The sequence below is a fragment of the Helianthus annuus genome, chromosome 1 (assembly GCF_002127325.2).
Source record: "Helianthus annuus cultivar XRQ/B chromosome 1, HanXRQr2.0-SUNRISE, whole genome shotgun sequence".
NCBI lineage: Eukaryota > Viridiplantae > Streptophyta > Magnoliopsida > Asterales > Asteraceae > Helianthus > Helianthus annuus.
Genome location: NC_035433.2, coordinates 134,340,374 through 134,360,677, shown reverse-complemented (window position 1 = coordinate 134,360,677; position 20,304 = coordinate 134,340,374). Strand labels below are relative to the sequence as shown.

At 35.5% G+C, this 20,304-nt stretch overlaps 2 protein-coding genes and 1 pseudogene across 2 annotated transcripts; 2 read left to right on the top strand and 1 right to left on the bottom strand.

Annotated features, from left to right (window-relative positions):
• The first annotated feature begins 2,486 nt into the window (after window positions 1-2,486).
• On the top strand, window positions 2,487-2,895 carry LOC110879251 (arabinogalactan protein 12-like). Its single transcript, XM_022127680.2, has one exon. It carries the CDS (start codon window positions 2,562-2,564, stop codon window positions 2,742-2,744), a length of 183 nt encoding a protein of 60 aa, XP_021983372.1. The 5' UTR covers window positions 2,487-2,561; the 3' UTR covers window positions 2,745-2,895.
• A 12,673-nt stretch (window positions 2,896-15,568) lies between these two features.
• On the top strand, window positions 15,569-18,702 carry LOC110879261 (tubulin alpha-5 chain). Its single transcript, XM_022127689.2, has 4 exons — window positions 15,569-15,681; window positions 16,565-16,779; window positions 16,863-17,571; window positions 18,393-18,702. Exons 1-4 carry the CDS (start codon window positions 15,569-15,571, stop codon window positions 18,700-18,702), a joined length of 1,347 nt encoding a protein of 448 aa, XP_021983381.1.
• Window positions 18,703-18,815: 113 nt separating this feature from the next.
• Window positions 18,816-19,263, bottom strand: LOC110931927 (annotated as a pseudogene).
• Window positions 19,264-20,304: the final 1,041 nt, after the last annotated feature.

The following is a 20,304-nucleotide window of genomic DNA, read 5'->3' as shown; positions in this document are numbered from 1 at the left end:
GATGTATATGTATGGATACAATATATTACATAATATAGTTATTACAACCAAATTTGAAGTATTTATTTATTTATGTTGCTCTAGTATTTATATGTATGTATTTGTGAAAAAAAAGGCACACACACTACAAATTATGGTATAGTTTTATTAGATAGATTTGGATTACCTGATTATGTTTAATTGGGTATGTTCTTATGTATATACACGCGTATCTTTGTTTTGTGATGCATACATAATGGATTCGCATAATGTTCCGAGTGACGAAAGTGACATAACCGTTGCTTAAACACAAGCCAAAAAACGAAAAGTGACTTAAAATGAGAAGCTCATGGGTTATTGTTAGAACCATATAAATGAATTTCTTTAACGAATATGTTAAAAAATAGGAATATGTAACCCTTCAAAAGCCATAAAAAAGGTCTACAAATCAAAACCTTAGAAGGTTTAGTTCGTGGTTCTCATAATCATCAATAAAAGGGTATTCAGTTCTAATGGGTCCGGGTCGGGTCAGGTCTAACAAAGAAACATAAACTTGTTTATGATTTTTCTCATATTCAAATATTAAATAACTTCGAGTAAATCCAAATGTACCCCCCCCCCTTCTAGTTATACCCCCTTATGAGATAAAAAAGTGACTGTCCCCATTTGTAAGTACGTGAGAGGGAGGATGGGGGTACATTTTAGTAGCACCCTTCATTTTCTTTCATCTTCTTCTTCGATCTTCAACTCTTTCACATCTCCTTGCTTCCGACAAATCCTGCTTATGATTTTACCAACTTTCTCCACTGTAACTACTCTAATCGTTATAAACAAAGTAAATTAAACCAACGTAGGTACAAATTTCAACATGAAGGATTTAAGAAAGTTGTATCAAAGATCCTTGATCTTAAATACGTGAAACATTCTAATCTAATCCATGCCTAAGCCCCTTCCTAATCCTATGAAAAGTGTATTTTGATCTTTTCATAAAGCACATATGGTAATTTAACAACCATTTTCGATCTCGCAAAAATAATGGTATGTATGCAGTGACAGACCCATGATTTATTTTCTGGGGGTGCGATCAAGGGGGGGGGGGGGGGGTGTAACCAAACAATTAAGGGTGCGATCTTGATTTTTGTCTACAAATTACAGTATATTTTTAATCTAATCCATGCCTAAGCCCCTTCCTAATCCTATGAAAAGTATATTTTGATCTTTTCATAAAGCACGTATGGTAATTTAACAACCATTTTCGATCTCGCAAAAAAAGGGTATGTATGTAGTGGTAGACTCATGATTTATTTTCTGGGGGTGCAATCGGGGGGGGGGGGGTAACCGAACTTTTAAGGGTGCGATCTTGATTTTTGTCTACAAATTACAGTAATTTTTATCTTTTAAGAGGGGCGCCTGCCCCACTTGGCTAGTATGTAGGTTTGCCACTATATGTATGTTCTTATACTTATTTGGTGACAATGTTAATCATTCCAAAATTTGGTTAGGTTTTGAAGCTTTTCAGTGACAAACCTCTAAGTTTGGTATCTTGGAAATCACTTCAATGATAAATATCGTTGTTAGAAGTTAAACATAGTAACATACGACAACAAGTATAGATGGGTTGGTTCTATCTCGTGGTTCCCAATAAATAAAGCCAACAATAAATATTGTTGTTAGTCGACCACTATCACCGAAGTTTTTAATTGGTGACGGTTAAAAAATTATAAGTGTTGAACTCACTAACGTAGAACAAACACTACAAATAGTTTTGACTTGTTATTAATTGTTTTAAAGTCAAACAGAGTTCTTCTTTGATTTGAAATTCTTCATAACATAGATGTGGGAGTATGAGTTCGGAAATAAAACTAAAACAAAACTTACTTTTTGGGGTTTTTGATATTATTGGACTATTGGTTGTTAGAAAATGTCATGATTTAATGGGCCTATCTAAACCTTATTAGGCTAGCAAACTCATGTTTTGTTAAACTATGTTTGGGCTTCTGTTTTAATTCATTTTCTAAAGCCCAATCATTTTTATTTTAGTATGATTGTAGATTTGTAGGAATATTCTCTTTCTTGGAACGCACGTGTATGGTTCAATGTTTCTACGTTATTTCCCATCGCAATATGAGGGCTCTAAGTCAACTTGGTTATCCTTTTCTATGTTTTACGTTTTGCTCTAGCTTTTGCGAGTTAACACACTGTTGTGCGCGTACGTGATTCAACATTTTTACATCTATTCTTCGGTCTAGCTTTCAATTTAACCATCACGCTGCAAAGCACGGGTCTTAAATACTAGTTTAGTAGTTTATAATTTATAATTAAAAAAAAAAAGAAAAAGGAAAAAAAAAGCTAGTTTAAACTTGAAAACACAAATAAGTGACAAATGAGTAGAGCCCACGAAAACGGCAATACAACCGTTGGCCACAGCTATTTGGCAGCCCCACATAAACAACAACCTGTCAACGGGCAGTTCGGTCATCCCCTGCCTATATTAACCACCCCTTCATCAAACCCTCACATTCACAACTCACAATTTCATTCACAACTTCACCTTCTTTCATTTCTCATTCAAATTAACTCCAATGGAATCAATGAAGATGAAGCTATTCGCCGCCGTCATTGTTATGTTGATCGCGGTCACTAATGTGGCAGCTCAAGAAGCCCCAGCAGCCGCGCCTGGCCCGGCCTCATCTGCCAGCATGTTTGTCCCGACCGCTGTCGCTTCCGTTATCGCTCTTTCGTTCGGCTTCTTGTTTGTAAATTGATCTATTGATTAAGATCTTCAGAGGTTGTTTTGTTTTGTTTTGTGTTTATGGTGACTGTTTGACATGTTGTTGCACATTATTATGATGTGAATGTGAATTCATTATTTGTTTATGTGTTTATAATTATAATTTTATAGATATTATTTGTGAATTGTGATGTGTTTGTTTAATTCCGTTATCGGTTAATTAATATAAGAGTGTTAATGATCAAACGTGTCATGGTTGACGAATAGTGAAGACTGTAAACGCGACTTTTAATAATCTGGAAAGAAAATTGTGTTGTGGACTACCGGTCTACCACATAGACGATTCGTGTAATTAACTCTAAATTTATTTTTAATATTATGAATAATGTTATAAGTTTAAGTTGATAAACTTATAAGCTGTAAAAATGAGTTAATCAACTCCTAAAAAGGTTTAATAAACCATACAGGGGAAATGACAAGAAATGTAATTATAGATCATAAATATGAGGGTATAAAAAGTTTAGATTTCAGTAAATTAATAAAATTAATAGTGAATGTTTCTTCATTATAAACGTATACATGAAAATCATACCGATTTATGAATGTTTTCATATGAATATAAACTGATTTATGAAAAATATAGAACCAAAAACATAAAACATAGTATCCGTTATACGTAAATCTTTTTCAATCTATGGATCCACAACTAATAACATTATTGTTTATTTACGTTTCTAACATTTTTTTTATATAAAACAGGTTGAATCCTAGGTGCATTGATTATAAACTTTTTTTTCGTGGTTTTGCTTGAATGTGTGTTGTTTATTGCCCGATGAATTAGTGACCGAAAACGCAGAATCAAGTAAGATATTTGTTGTCCACCACATGATGATACATTATGATTGTGTGCAGTTGGGAATGGGAGGGCCACATCGCTTTTGACATCATTGCTTAGCTTTACAAACAATAAACAATGTTTTCCTTTTTTATTTTTATTTACAGAATATGTATGATTTTATGGGTGTCACTTTTAGATTTATTATCATTTTAAGTGTCCTATATAATAAAGAACATATAAAAATCAAGGATCAAATTATATATGTGACATAATTTTTTACTAGTATTATGTTTGTAGGTCCATCCATGAATGCCTTTTCAAAACATTTAAGAAAATTCAATGTTATAAAAGTTTTCAAAACATTTAAGAAAATTCAATGTTACAAAAGCCGTTAGTCCAATACATTTTAAAATTGGCACAATTTCTATGATATTTTAGTTTTTACAGTTGATTAAATAATAATTTACATAGTATAAATTTGAAACAACTTTATGTATAGACGGGTTGTACTGAAGGCTTAAAGAGGTTTTCAAAAAAAAAAAAAAAAAAAAAATTAACATTACACTTTTAACCAAAAATTATTTGACTTGGTACTTTTAACCTGAAAGTTTTCATCTTTTGCAATTTAACCTCCTAACTTTTTTTTACTTTCAACTTTGGTTCCTATACTTTTCATATATCGCAATCCTTTTGTTTTACGTTTCATTCTAAATTTCACGAGTTAACACGGCGCAACGTGTTTGTGTGACCCAACGGTTTTACGCTTCGTTCAAAATTATACGAGTTAACAAGGCGCAACATGCGTGTGTGGGTTAACGTTTTTACGCGGTCTATATTTTTTCCGTTTAACAGGTTTGTCGTAATGCGTGTGGCCTAAATTGACTTAGTTGTTATTTTCTTTGTTTTACGTTTCGGTCTTTTATTATAATTGATATTATGGATATTTGTACTTTGTAGTGTTTGAACTACATTAAACAGTATTTTGCATAAACTTATATTCATAATTTAATTGGACACATGTTTTATATTTAAGATCGATAAAACTTATGTAGTTGGAATAAAATAATTAATAAACTTATACTTACCCTTAACTTACAAGTTAAGAACCTTATGGTGCAAGTAAATAAAGTCAAATAATTTAGAAATTATCAGTTCTTTTATTGAACGTCCAACTTAAGCAACGCCAGATACTTCGTACGTCGCACTTATTGGCCGAAAGGTAGCCCTATGGCAGCCCAACCTGCACGTACGAAGCCCCTAGCCCACCAAGCCACCAGTTCCGGGAAAAACCCGTGTTATGGGTAAATGGTCAGTGGGCTAAAGAGCAGTGGATAGAGATGTTATCAGGGGATAAATGTACAACAGGGGTTACTAATAACAGTGGATTAGTAGCAGTGATTAGTTAACAGTGGATCAGTAGCAGAGGGTATTAGTAACAGAGGTTAGCAACAGGGGTTGTTAGTAGTGGGTGGTTACAACAGGGGTTACAAAGGTTGTTAGCTGACAGTTGTAGGGTTGTTGGGGGTGGGATTATAAATAGTAACAGTTGTAATAGTATAGGGTATCTTGTGAAATAATAATCAGTTTCCCTCCTGAATTCTCTGTTAACCACCATTAACGTACTTTCGGAGCTTATTCAATCATTGAGTTCCCTAAGCGTTAATAGGACTTGACCATTGTTAATCAATCTCAAGTTCATTCACTTTCAACCCTTAACATTGGTATCAGAGCTGTCTATCCTTGGACACTCTTGATTCAATTCAAACACGAACCCTAATTCAGCCAATTGGGGAAAATTTGCAGCGTTCAATTTTAAATTCTGAATTCAATCATTGTTTCGGTTGAATTCCTTCATTTGACGTCTGTTCAATTCAGTTCTCAATTGATCTTTGTTCAGAACAATTTCACTTCAAAAATGACAAAAAGACACGGTCATAATGATGCTGATGAAGCTGGAAGTAATCAGCAAATGAATATCCGAATCGAAGAAAATACGAAGCGTTTGGAAGAGGTGAAGAACATGGTGGCTGGGTTGTCCTTACAGTTGACTCAGATAGTCAATAATCAAACCAATACGAGGACTCATCACAAACCCATTAGTGAACCCATTAGCGATTTGGCTAATTTCAGGTCAGATTTGTCAAAATCCACTTCTAAACAACTTTGTTCTGTTGTTAGTGATATTAGAGGGGAAATGGGATTAAGAGGTTCATCAAGATTCATCAGAACTGAGTTTGCTCCTCAGGTGTTCGATGAAATGCCTGAGCCAATTAAAAATGAAAGAAAACATGAGGGGTTGAGGGTTAATGAGTCATTAACAAGAAATGATGATTCTGTGATTGGGAATGAATTACCAAAACAATTTGGTAACGTGAAGGAGTATTATGATTCTTTTAACACATTCATTAGTCAATTGCAAATTTCACAAGAATATGCATTAAAGTGTTTTTTGGAAGGATTGAAAGAAGTCATTCAAATTAAGGTGAGGATGTTCAATCCTACGACTCTTTATCATGCATATTGTTTAGCAAAATTAGAAGAGGTTGTTTTAGAATCAATTTTAAGATCTCCATTACTTGAGGTTGCAAGGGAATCACACAAAGTAGAAGAAACTGAATCAAATGATGCCCTTGAAAAAGTTGATATGGAATTTGTTGGAAATGAAACAGTAAGTATATGGAGTGGTCCTGGAAAGGAGGAAAAAGTGGGTAAAAAATTGATGGGGATAGAAGAGAGTTTCAAGATGTTATTGTTGTTGATAAGGGTGAAGAAACAGAAAATAAGTCTGATTTTCCATTTATGAAATCACGAATGTCAAGGCTGGTGAAAGCTCAAAAAACCCAAGTTAAAAGTTTTACTAATCATAATAAATCAGATAGTTGTGGGTGGGATTCAAGTCATCCACACATTTGGGTGGCTAAGAAGATTAAGAAATTGACAAAAACACATGTTGAGGAGTATTTGAGGGAGCTACAAATTGCAGAGCAGAAACTGTACAACCAGCAAAGTGAGACCTTAAAAGCGGTTTACAAAAATTCTATATTGATTGATGTTGCTTATCAGGGGGTAACTAATGTGACTCATGTTCCTGAATTTCCTAAAAATCAAAGGAAAGGAAAAACTGGTAGTATGTTGGGAAGAGAATATGGTACTTATTGGCTACACAAGATTGATGTCAGGTGTAAAAAAGAATATGTGAAAAGATGGCTTGTTAAATGGAAGTGGAAAGATGTCAAAAAGGGTGACCTGGGTGTGAAGGATAGGAGTATGGTAATATGGTTAGTGCAGTGGAGTTTTCATAACGTGAAGATGCCACATGGGAATATGCAAAACTGCTGGTTCAAAAAAAAGAAGTTCCTACACTAATGCAATATCGTTGGTTCAAAATTTTTCTACATTTGATCCTTGGGGTCAAGGATCTTTTAAGGGGAAGGTATTGTTATGGGTAAATGGTCAGTGGGCTAAAGAGCAGTGGATAGAGATGTTATCAGGGGATAAATGTACAACAGGGGTTACTAATAACACTGGATTAGTAGCAGTGATTAGTTAACAGTGGATCAATAGCAGAGGGTATTAGTAACAGAGGTTAGCAACAGGGGTTGTTAGTAGTGGGTGGTTACAACAGGGGTTACAAAGGTTGTTAGCTGACAGTTGTAGGGTTGTTGGGGGTGGGATTATAAATAGTAACAGTTGTAATAGTATAGGGTATCTTGTGAAATAATAATCAGTTTCCCTCCTAAATTCTCTGTTAACCACCATAAACGTACTTTCGGAGCTTATTCAATCATTGAGTTCCCTGAGCGTTAATAGGACTTGACCATTGTTAATCAATCTCAAGTTCATTCACTTTCAACCCTTAACAACCCGACCCTTCACCTGCCCGAGGGCACGACAATGAAGAACCAGTAAAACTCGGAGGGATCAGGAATCAAACTCAAGACCAAAGGCCAGAAGTCGTCCCTCATTTCCCATAACCACTGAGCTATAAGCCCAGGTTCAGAAATTGTCAGTTCTAATTGCCAATTTGCAACATGTATCTATTTGCATAAACATATATATTGAGTTACAACTTCTATGCACACATGAAAGGTTTACAATATGTTGGTTTGCGTGTTCCATTTACTAAGGAGATAAAATGTGTGCTAAATGAAGTGAATAAAATGGTTGAAATGAAACTAGAAATAAGAGCATATACAACGCTGTCTACGTGGCTAGTCCGAAGCCCAGGTTCAAGCGATGTGAACCTCAGGTTCGTGTGAGGCATCCGCACTTCTGGCCTAATTCTGGACTCCACCGGTGGGACCGGGCTTAACTAAAAAAATAATTCTTTTCTAGCCCAATTCTGGACACCACCGGTGGGACCGGGCTTAAGTAAAAAAAATTCTTTTAATATCTAAAATTTGAATTGAATTATGAAGATGTGGGATATGAGGTGGAGGTTTGGTGTTATTGGAAAAAAAATGATGTTTTTTAAGGAAGTTTGAAATCTAATGTGACATGTTGGTGAAGATTTATACATATTTGTAGAACCTAACATTGTGGATGCTCTATGGAAATGGTGAAACGTTGACCTACAAATGTGGGTGACCAAAGATTGAAGTGATTCATAAGTTTTTTTTAACAATAATTTTTTACACCTAAATTCCGTTTAACCTTGTACTTACAAGAATTTGAACTCACACTACTAGGTGGAAAACACCATACCATTAGACCACTAGATCATTTTGTAAGTGATTTATAAGTATGGAGACAAAATATTTGTTATGTTCATTCATTTGCATTTTAATCCTTCTATTAAGCACGCACGTGAATGTTCAAATACTTATGCTAAACACTTGAAAAATACGCAAGGTGTGTTATACTCCCGCTCTTATTGCTAGCAAGAGTGGTGTAAGACTAATAGAGCGCAAGTAAAAGAAATGTAGATTTTCTTACTATTATTTGTGTGTGTGTGGAGGGGGGGGGGGTCGGGGGTTCACACTTTCACTGATATGAACCGCATTAGAAAGTGATTTACCTTAACAACATCATATTCTCTCCTAATATGTGGAAGGGGAGGTCCGTGATTGGGCATGCAAAAGACTTCCGAATGTTCCGTGAATCTAAAGATTTACTGGAAAGGATGAACGACATTCATGCTTTCTTTATGGTACTTAGGGGGTCTTAACATTATGTTTTCTTTCGACTCTGAATCGGACACAAAACACTTTCTCTCGAACAACTTTCATGGCTAGGAGGAGTTCTTCGATGGGATGGAATTATGGGAAGGACAAGTCCTGACTTTTGAGAGGCTAACCTGGCTAAACATTCGATGAATTCCTCCTATTCTTTTGGAGAAAAACTGAAAGGTTTCGATCTGATAGGTAGTCATTTCGATAAGGTCGTCCAGGGTTCGACGACATCCATGAATGATAGGAATATGTCATTCAATATGGTTGGGGTGCTAGTGAACAATGGTCTACTATCAATGAATGCGTCAAGATGATATGGTGTGATTCAAAATTCTTTTGTTGGGTAATGGAAGTTTGTGACAACTAGACGCCTAATATTCTGACAAGGAATGATGATACAATCTCGTCTCCGTTGAAAATATGGAGACCAATGGCACGAGAATAGAGGAACATGAGAATACAGCCCGATTAGAAAAGAAAAAATCGCCTCGTGTGTAGATTGGGAGATCAGAGCGTTAGCATGTGGAATCAGCACAGAAGTGGTGACCAGTATGCTGCATGGGACACAGACCCTGAGGCAGAATCCTTAAGTCTTGCAAATATCAGCATTCAAATGACTCAACCTGTTAAATGCATTCCCAATTTAACTATAGATGTATTATGATGAACATCATGGAAAACGATATCGACAAGTCGACAACTCAAAGGGAGTGCCTACAACTATTTGAACTAGGTTTGTTTCAAAATGTCAAATATTTAGTGTGTTCTCACATCTGCAACAAGAGGGGGTAACTTACTTAAGATATTAGCTGATTTTCCTTGGTATAAGGATTCAACAATCCTGGAAGCGTTTGACAAAAAGTATTGTAATGACATGGTAAGTGATGCCTTAAGGATAGTGATACACTAAATCAATACCAAGGAGAATGATGTACTCTTAAAGGACCTTGTCCACTCAGGAACTGTGAGAAGGAGTTCAACTTTGAGATTGTCCGAGAGACATGTTAACTAGGGTCCAGGATATCCGAGTTAACTATCTGGTAGTTAACGAGGGCGAATCGTCTGAACTAGTTGAGTTTCAAGTAGAATATTACCATTTATTGGGTATGTGGTCTCACCTTCAAATGATGAATGTGTTTAACAAGCTAGATAGATGGCAGCCTGACTACACACACGTGAAGAGATAGTGATTGAGCAGGAAAACACATACATGGAAGAGGCACTACATTACTTATGCGACTTCCATAAAGCCACAACCAGAAGTTCAGTACCTGGGGCACTCAAGACCAGTAACCGGAAAAGTGGGAGAAAAATATAGGACAATCCCTTGTATACTAGGCCCCGGTGATTTCACCTTCCTTGAAATGGTAGTTGATGATGGATACTTGCGGAGAACATACCTCAAGAAACATTTTGGTTGTTGGGGAGTTGATGAAAATAAGTTTTTCCCGCCTCCACATTTTGCTCTAGGTGAAAAATGCAAAGCAAAGCAGCAAGAAAACAAAGAAGGGCTATTTAAATTATGGGTTTGCCATTTTGGCTGAAAAAAATCAATTGAAACAATAGATATAAACTGTGAACTTGTATGCTTAATTAGTATACTAGGGGAAGGTTCAAATGAAAACCACTAGTTATTGTGAAAACTAGAAAACTAACTAAAACCCACTAAAAAGGAGGGGGGGGGGGAAGACTTTTAATGAAGGAGGGGTAAAATTGGAACAAAAAATATATAACTTTTCAAACATTTCCCATTTCTCCATACGTTATCATTTTAAAACAAAAATGGCACCATAAGATCACAAATTTTCTTATCTTTCATTCAAGTATATTCGAGCATATTTTTTATGACATAAAAAAAAGATTTATGGTGTCGTCTTGTTTTCAATACTATTATTATAGTAGTGCACATGTGCAATATAACATGTACTACAATGTACATTACATGCTTAAAATTAGCTTTTTGAGTCTAGTTTAGCTTTTAGGGTTAGTTTTTTTGGAGGTTTAGGATTAGGATTAGGTTTTTTGGTGTGGGGGGGGGGGGGGGGAGGGGGGTTTAGGTTTTTGGGGGTGGGGGTGGGGGGTTAGGTTTTTTTCGGGTTTATGTTTAGGGTTTAGTTTTAGGTTTTCGGGAGGGTGGGGGTGGGGGGTTTAGGTTTTTGGGGTGGGGGGGGGGTTAGGCTTTTGGTGGGAGGGTGAATTTAGGTTTTTTTTTTTTTTTGTGGGGGGGGGGGTGGGGGGTTTAGGTTTTTGGGGGTGTCGGTGGGGGGTGGGTTAAGTGGTTTAGACTTTCCGTATTAGTGCACATGTGCACTACAACCAAATTTTTTTTTTTTTGAAAATTTTTTTCCATATATAAAAAGTAGCGATTTTTCTAAAAAAATTGTAAAAAAAAAAAATTTTTTTGTATGTTTTTTAGGTTTTTTTAGGCTTTTTTAGTTAGTTTTCGAGTTTTCACAATAAAAGTGGTTTTCATTTGAACCATCCCCTAGTATACTAATGATTTAATCTGCAGATTGCTCTTTGGTAAGTATATGTATTAAAATAAGTATGTTCTTTGTCATTACATGGCAACATGCATGTGTTTCAGATTTAGCACGATCATTTGATTTGGTATTATTGTTCATGTTGTAAATCGTGAATATGATCAACTTTTGCCAAAATATGTTCAAAATAGACATGTTTGTGATTTTTTTTTGCAAAATTGACCAACTATAAACGATTGATGTTTAATGTCCATGGAGGTAGGTATAAGAATGGTTGAAATAAAGTAGGAAACGCAATTGTTTCATATTTAGCCTTCAAACATGTATTACACTGCTTAATAAAGGCCCTCCTATCTTTAGAGCATTTAGACCAAGTGAAATATTGTTTGACCCTTTTGTAAGTAGGCAAAAAACCAAAATGACCACCCATAGTAAAGTCATGATATAAAGCTATTATTTGTTGTCTTAGTCGAGGCTTTGAACAAGCCTCTTTTAACAATCTTTGTCCATCCCAAACCATATTCTTAATCGCCTTTCCTCCTAAATCAGTAATTAATTTGTGTAATTATGTCTACAACCCATGATGCTTCGATTTTATCCCACAATACTGGTTGAATAAACTGAGGCCCAGTTGAAATAAACACATATATTGCACTCTAGACAGTGCATTTGGAACCTTATTATCACAACCTTTGTATAGTTAGTTTCATAATTGTTGCTAGGGTGTAGTGACTTTCTGTTTCAAAGGATGTTGTAAGTTCCTTTAATCATTTCTGATAAAAAAAACTTGTTGATTATCAAATATAACAACCATGAGAATAGCTAGTAACTCCTCTTCGACTTTGTTGCCTTCAAATAAAGCTTTATTTGGATATGTTTAAAGATGACCAACTTGCATAAGAACCGCCCCAATGCATTTTGATGAAGCATTTGTTTCCAAAATAAATGGATTATTGAAATCTAGTAAGGCTAAAACAAGTGAATTGACTATAACAGTTTTGAGATTGTTGAAAGCATGTATAGTTTCCTCGGTCCATTAGAAAGAGTCGTTCTTCGAAAGGCAGTTAAAGGCTTAACTATTACACCAAAATCTTTAGGAGATGCAGGTTCAACTCTCACTTGATGCGTAGTGACACATTGGTGGGCAGTGATAGGAGATTCAGGGAAAGCTGAGTTCGATCCTTGAGCCAAACGTGTTTTACCGGTCATTTCATTGTCGTGCCTACGGCTACGGGCAGGTGGGTTACCGGGTTTTCCCTGTAATTGGTGGTAGACTCGGGTTACTCCGTTTGGTCTAGTGAGTGCCCGGAAAATGCTCGTGATTGATTCTGTTGGGCGTTAAAAAAAGTTAGGAGCATATAGCAACGGTTTTGAACTTGTTAAATAGATTGATGATTCCTGGACCTTCTAAATTCACTTGAAGTGAAGTGATTGATAATTTTAATTACTTTATTAAGGGACTATTTGTTTACCTCTTAATGAGGCTCTTAATGGTTCAGACCTCTTACTGGTTCAGCACTTAATGGTTCAGACTGTTTGCTTCCTGAGCAGATGTCTGAATGGTTCAGACATTTGGCTCTGAATGGTTAAGATTTATACAAAGTCTGAATGGTTAAGACCTCTAATATGAATTTGTCAGATATTTGCCTTTGAACGGTTAAGCATTATACAAGATCTTAATGGTTCAGACCTTTTACTGGTTCAGCACTTAAGGCCATGTGTAGTGGTTAGCTCAATAATGCCCCCACCATGGGGCGTTTTGCGACTCGTGACAGTCCAGTCAGCATGGGGGCATTATTGGGGGTTATTGCAAAAGTGCCGTAGTGGGAATAATGCCCAATAACGCCCCTTCCAATCATTACACAATTATTTTTTTAATTAAAAACATAAAATACTTTATTAAATTAAAAAAAATACAATACTAGAAATAAAAAAACCTATTCAAAAGTAAAAAAAAAAAAAAAAAAACTAATTAAAACTTTAGGGACTGAAATGCAAAACTAAGTAAAAAAATTACATTTCCAAAATCTAATTAAAACTACTTAAAACTTTAGGGACTGAAATGCAAAATCTTTTTTTAAAGACTAATTAAAATGCAGGGACTAAAATGAAAAAGCTTCTTCTTCTTCCCAAAACCCACAAGAACAACCTGCAACTTTTTATTAAACCACCTTCAGTTAAAACTAACTAAAACTAATTTCCTTTGTTTTTTTTAATTAAAACTAAGTATACACACATGGCAAGGTTCAATTGGGCAAAGAAATAGAGTTCCGGCGTTTTTAAAATCACGCCAATCGAATTTTTTCCCTAAAAACGCTCAAAAACGCCCGTATGTAATGGGCAAGGGGCGTGTATTGACCTTTTTTTTATTTAAAAAAAAACGCCCCACTACGGGGGGTCTAATGGTTCAGACCTTTTACTGGTTCATCACTTAATCATTCAGATGTTGCAAACAACCCCTAAGACCGTAACATTATAATTGACCATTCGACCTTGTGAATCATCAAAGTATTTCACGTGAAATGGTACAAAGCCATATAATATAACTACAAAAACCTAAACATTTAGGATTGTGAATTAATGATCATTCGTTATATTTAGGAGCGTGTAAGAACCAACATAAAGTGAATCTTTTGGTCGGACGCACATTTATTTATCAAGTACAAACATGAACAAAAAAAAAAAAAAAATAATGTTTGTTTTGTTAAAAAGTGAACATAAACAAACTTATCGTTCATTCATTTTCATTCGTGAATTTTCAAAAGAGTGTTTATGCATGCATATCTATGTGTGTGCACGCGTATCCATATATGTATCATGTGTGTATAAACAAACAACAAAACCACTTATATATATACTATACTAGATTAGTTCTCCATGTGTTACACGGGTTGAACAAGTTAAACTATATAGTATAGATATTTCCTGTAAATGCAAAACAAAGACAGAGACATTTACATACCATATTGACCTAAATGAGTTAATATAAATGTAATCCATCAACTCGTACATATTAATTAATGTCGTAGAGTTCGATAAGACGGCTCTAATGTCGGTTGAATGAGGTCAATCAGAGTCTATTTGATACCCTTTGTACGACTTCTTATTTTTTTCTTATTTTTTGAATCTTTGTATTTGATTCTAAACCTATTATTAATATTATTGATAATAATTTTAGTTATATATATATATCAATAATATAATTAGTCTAACATATTATTATTATTATAATTATTATTATTATTATTATTATGAATTTCGAAACTTGTTTAGCTAAGATTTAAGATTCTATTGAAGTTTTAGTTTTACAATAGGTTATTGAATTAATAATAAGAATTTGTATTAGATTAGATTAAATATTATTATTATTTGTATTAGATTAGATCAAATATTATTGTTATTATTAGTATTATTAATAATTTTAATCAATTAAATGAGAGAATGACAAGTGTCACAAAACAGGTTTCTTTTATTATATAGTATAGATTATTAAATTAAAAATCTCGTCTATTACACGGGTTGAATAAATAAAATTTAGATGTATTTTTATAATTAAATATGTGGGATCATATATTATAATAATTAACAGCAACAATAATAATAAACTAATTCATGCTAGTGAATATTTTGCAAGGCTTGAGATAATTTTATATGTTAAAGTTTAACTAATAAAAGTTTTAAAACATATGGAACAATTCATTAAAATAAATTGTTGATCTTTAAATTAACTCTCTCCACAATTTTTAAAAAGCCATATTTTTTTTCACAAGTTAACATTTTTTAAAGAAAATACACCGTAAAACAAGAATTTTATTATCTTTAGTTTGAGTATGGTATTATTATAGTTTATTTTGAGTTTAGAAATAAACTTAACACGTTACGTGATTACCTTTGTCTCTGTGTTTTTCGCCGCATCACACGGACATCCTCCAAGTATAATAAAATGAATACTATGTAAATGATAAACTGTTTTTCTGAATAATTTATAGATTTCCATGTATGTTACTTCACTTAGTATATGAATGAACACAAACAAGTATATTTTCTTAGAGTATTACAACATATAAAAAAAAAGTCGTTCTTTTGATTATTCATGTCCATTCGTTTATTCGGTTAAACTTAAAACAACCCTAAACACAAATAAACTTTCATTCGTTTCATAATGATACCAAAGAAAATATAACCGCAACTTGAGGTGGTATGGTATCCCGTGTTTACCTCTTGCCCAAACAGAATTTATTCATTTTAATCTATTTTTAACACTTTACATTTTCCTAATTTAAACACCTTAAATCTAATCGTTTCTTCTTCTCCCAAATGCACCCTAACGAATTTTCTTGATAGATTATAAGATCGAAGAAAGGAAATGAGAGAGATCGTAAGCATTCACATTGGTCAGGCCGGAGTTCAGGTCGGGAATGCTTGTTGGGAGCTTTATTGTCTTGAACATGACATTAAACCTGATGGCTTCATGACGAGGTGTGCATATATAGAAATAGACTTTCATTTTATAACCAACAATACATTGAGAACGACGAAATCCGCTTTAATCATTGTTCTGTTTATTATATAAATTTACTAGAATGCTTGTAAATTTCAATATATTTATTTTTTAAAGAAAGTTATTGATAGTCTTTTGTCTAAATACACATGTGCATATATACTATTTTATCATTTTTCTATATGCAGATGAATGTGCATATATGTATATTTTTATACTTGAAAAAGGCAAAAAAAGAGATAAAATCAAGAAAGAGTGGGAAGACATAGGGGTGTAAATGATGCGTAACGGCTCGAGAGCTACCAGGGATCAGATCGGTAAAAAGCTCGAACAAGTCGAGCTTTAATGAGTCCGAGCCCAAGCTCGAGCCTGAAATATGACTCGTTTAGCTATCGAGCCCGAGCTTTGCATACAAAGATCGTTTAGGCTCGCGAGCCTAAACAGAGCCTAAACATAATTTTATATTAGTTATATATATATTATATAACATTGGTGGGCCGAGCTCGAGCCGAGCTTTGACTCGTTTAAGCTATATTGAAGCGAGCTCTAGCCGAGCTTGAAACTCGTTTAAAATTGTTCTCAAATAATCTTGAGCCTAGCCGAGCCGGACTCGAGTTTTGGATTTTACTTACGAGCCGAGCTCGAGCTCAAAATTTTAGGCTCGAACCGAGCCGAGCTCGAGCTTCACAAAAACATCACGAGCCGAGCTCGAGTAGTGGAAGGCTCGGGCTCGGCCTGGCTCGTTTACACCCCTAGGAAGACATAAATAAATATTTTTTTTTCAAATTCTTTTAATTTTATTGAAGCGCTACGTACACATGCTTATGCCATTATAAATATATAATTTTGAATTTTTTACAGTGATGATTTACAAGGCACGGGCAACGACTCGTTTAATACGTTCTTTAGTGACACCGGTTCGGGGAAAAACGTACCAAGAGCCGTATTTGTTGATCTTGAACCAACTGTCATCGATGAGGTCCGGACTGGGGCATATAGACAACTCTTCCACCCCGAACAACTCATTTCTGGCAAAGAAGACGCTGCCAATAACTTTGCTAGAGGACACTACACAGGTAACAAACCACTAACCATAATATATTCAAAATCAAACACAACAAATAACTATTAATCAATATCAAAACAACCATATTTGCAGTGGGCAAAGAAATTCTTGAACTATGTCTTGACCGAGTCCGAAAGTTAGTCGACAACTGCACCGGATTGCAAGGCTTTATGGTCTTCAATGCCGTTGGTGGTGGCACTGGTTCGGGCTTAGGTTCGTTGCTTTTAGAACGTCTTTCGGTCGAATATGGAAAAAAACCAAAACTTGGGTTTTCTATCTTCCCATCTCCACAAGTTTCGACTGCGGTTGTCGAGCCTTTTAACAGTGTGTTATCGACTCACTCGCTTCTCGAACACACGGATGTTGTCGCACTACTCGACAACGAAGCGATATACGATATTTGTAGAAAGGCGTTAGACATTTCCAGGCCAAGTTACACCAACTTAAACCGCTTGATTTCTCAAGTAATCTCGTCTTTAACCACCTCATTAAGGTTTGATGGGGCGATTAACGTTGATATTACAGAGTTCCAAACGAACTTAGTTCCGTACCCTCGTATTCATTTCATGCTTTCATCGTATGCGCCTGTGATATCATCCGTTCGAGCTCATCATGAAGAGAACTCGGTGAATGAGATCACGACCGCGGTGTTTGAGCCGGCGAACATGATGGCTAAATGTGACCCGACACATGGGAAATATATGGCTTGTTGTTTGATGTATCGGGGTCAAGTGATACCCAAGGATGTTAATACTGCTATTGGTTCTATCAAGAACAAACGTACAGTTCAGTTTGTTGACTGGTAACTTTTTCTTCCCTTTAAATATGAAATATGTCATTTATGCAATACCAACCCCGTTTAGGCTCGTTTAGGCTCACGAGACTACTTAAGTTTCGATGTAAAAGCGTTAGCGTTTGGGTTTACTTATTAAATGAGCTTCAATTAAGGCATAGGCAAGTTTAGACTAGAATCAATTCGAGTATAACCGGCTTATGAGCGGCTCGATTAGGGGTGCTAAATGGGCCGTGTTCGTGGGTTGGCGGGTCCAACCCGACCTGCACTCGGAAATTTTAGACGAAGCCGAACATGACCCGAACCTGAAAATCGTGTCATACATATGAACCTGAACACGACTTGAATATTCTCGGGCTAACTCGAACACGATGCGTGCAACACGAAATTTTTTTTTCGCAAATTAGTATATTAAAATTAAAAGTTTACTATGACAAACACAAATGTATATAATACAATTATATTTTAATTGTAAAATCTTATGTTAATTTCTCTTTTTAAGTTATAATTATGATGTAAAATAACCACCCAATTTAATTTATGATATAAAACATATTGTAAAAAAATAAAGTATAATATAAATGGGTTAAACAGGTCAACTCGCCAATCTGATCGGGTTGACCCGAACCCGACCCATTTAGCTAAACGGATTCGCAGGTTCAACCTGAAATTGACCTGAACTTGTTTATACTAAACCCAAACCCGCGAATTTCGTGTTAGGTTTGTGTCAGGTTTTCCGGTCATGTCAGAATTTCACACCCCTAGGCTCGGCTCGTTTACACACTGGTTCACCTCTATGTATTCTTTGTTATACATTTGTGTGTATTCAGGTGTCCTACAGGTTTCAAGTGCGGAATCAACTACCAGGCACCATCAGTAGTCCCTGGCGGCGATCTTGCAAAGACTAAACGTGCGGTGAGCATGATAAGTAACAACACCGCGGTTGGTGAGGTTTTTAATCGCATTGACCACAAGTTTGACCTGATGTATGCAAAACGAGCATTCGTGCATTGGTATGTTGGTGAAGGAATGGAAGAAGGCGAGTTCTCAGAAGCCCGTGAAGATCTTGCTGCACTCGAGAAAGATTACCAGGAGGTCGGAGAAGACGCCCAGGAAGAAGAGGAACAAGAAGAAGAGTGATATATATATGTGTGTGTGTGTGTTTTGTCATACTACTTTATAGATAAATCAAATACATGATAATGTATAATGACATATAACGTTATAATAACAAAGTACCCATTGTTACGTTTTCAACGATTAGCCTTGACAACTCTCTCAAATCTCAGTCTCGTCTTTCTTCTTAATCGCATAGCTGCACCAAAATGATATTCTTTCAGTATTAAATAACACAAATTAAACAGTTTCAGCCAGTTAACTTACTCGAACCGCCCTTTTATGCAAACGTTAAAAGAAACCAACTGCGTACCTATTTGAAGAACCCTTGGCAGCGTTGATTAACTCATCAGCAAGGCACCCAGCAATGGTCTTAACATTTCTAAATGCACTTGCACGTGCACCGGTGGTAAGAAGATAGATCGCCTGATTAACACGTCTTAGAGGAGAAATATCAACGGCTTGACGATTGACAACACCAGCAGAACCAATCCTAGTTGCATATTCTCTTGGTCCACTGCAGCATGGTAAATATACAATCACTAACCGTCTATCATAATCATAAACTAAAAAGTTAACTGTCATTTTCGTCCTATGGTTTGTCCATTTATGCTGGTTCATGCCAAATTTCAAATTTGTACCATTTATGTTCCTGGCATTCTTAAAACATGTCAGTTTGTAACACCCCGTGTTTTCGAATGTCAAAGTCAAAGTCAAAGTCCAAGTCAGCTTTGACTTCTTTGACTGTTAATGTTCTTTTTACTTTGTATTATGTGGAGTAAGTGTTGTATAAATGAAAAAATCGAATGTTCAATCAATACGACCGATTTACGACTGTGAATAGTAGGAAGTAACAATGCGATAAAGTTAATCAATCAATAATCAAGCTAATCGATCAATCAATCAAACTCGAGACTCGAATTATGCGAACTCTGGTATTGTTATACGTGTGTGTGTGCCTTATGTGTTACTTGTGCGTGTTTACCTATATGTTTGGTGTGGTATTCAAGTGAATCAATCGAAAATCAAATCGAAACTCGAAAAGCAATCAAACTTAATCGAAACCGACATCGAAACGTGATTTATAGAAGATTGTATGTTAGATATAGTCCCAACTACTGAAAGTAATTTGACTAGGAACTCTATCGTATTCGTATCATCGTCCATCGAACTCGAAACATCGAAAATCGTCACAAAATACTCAAAGTGTGTCGCGGATCGAACAGGAGGCATCCTGATCGAACAGGCCAGCCGATCGGCTAGCATCTTGCCAGCCGATCGAGCAGCCCATTCGATCGGAGCTCCTGGCCGATCGGCTGCCACTTTCCCCTTTTGGAAGCCTATAAATAGGGCTGTCCTTGTCTTCATTTCCACTTTTGGAAAGTTCTGACCGGCCAGCTCCTATTCTTCACCTTTTCTCATATTTCTCTCAATCCTGGTAAGTTTTCACTCTAATTCTTGTACGTTTATGATCATTGCATGATTCTACACCTTTCTATCTTTCAAAACTCGATTTCTAACCGAATCACCAAGATCTAAGGGTTCTTGGGTGATGTCATCATAGTGTTCTTCAAGAACACCAAACTTTGACCTCGTTCAACCATGAATAACTTAGATCTAACCGAT

Coding starts and splice junctions, on each gene's coding strand:
- LOC110879261 (XM_022127689.2), top strand. CDS start 15,569: ATGAGAGAGATCGTAAGCATTCACATTGGTCAGGCCGGAGTTCAGGTC. Junction 16,780..16,862: donor TGCTAGAGGACACTACACAG/GTAACAAACCAC, acceptor CCATATTTGCAG/TGGGCAAAGAAATTCTTGAA. Junction 17,572..18,392: donor ACAGTTCAGTTTGTTGACTG/GTAACTTTTTCT, acceptor GTGTGTATTCAG/GTGTCCTACAGGTTTCAAGT.
- LOC110879251 (XM_022127680.2), top strand. CDS start 2,562: ATGGAATCAATGAAGATGAAGCTATTCGCCGCCGTCATTGTTATGTTG.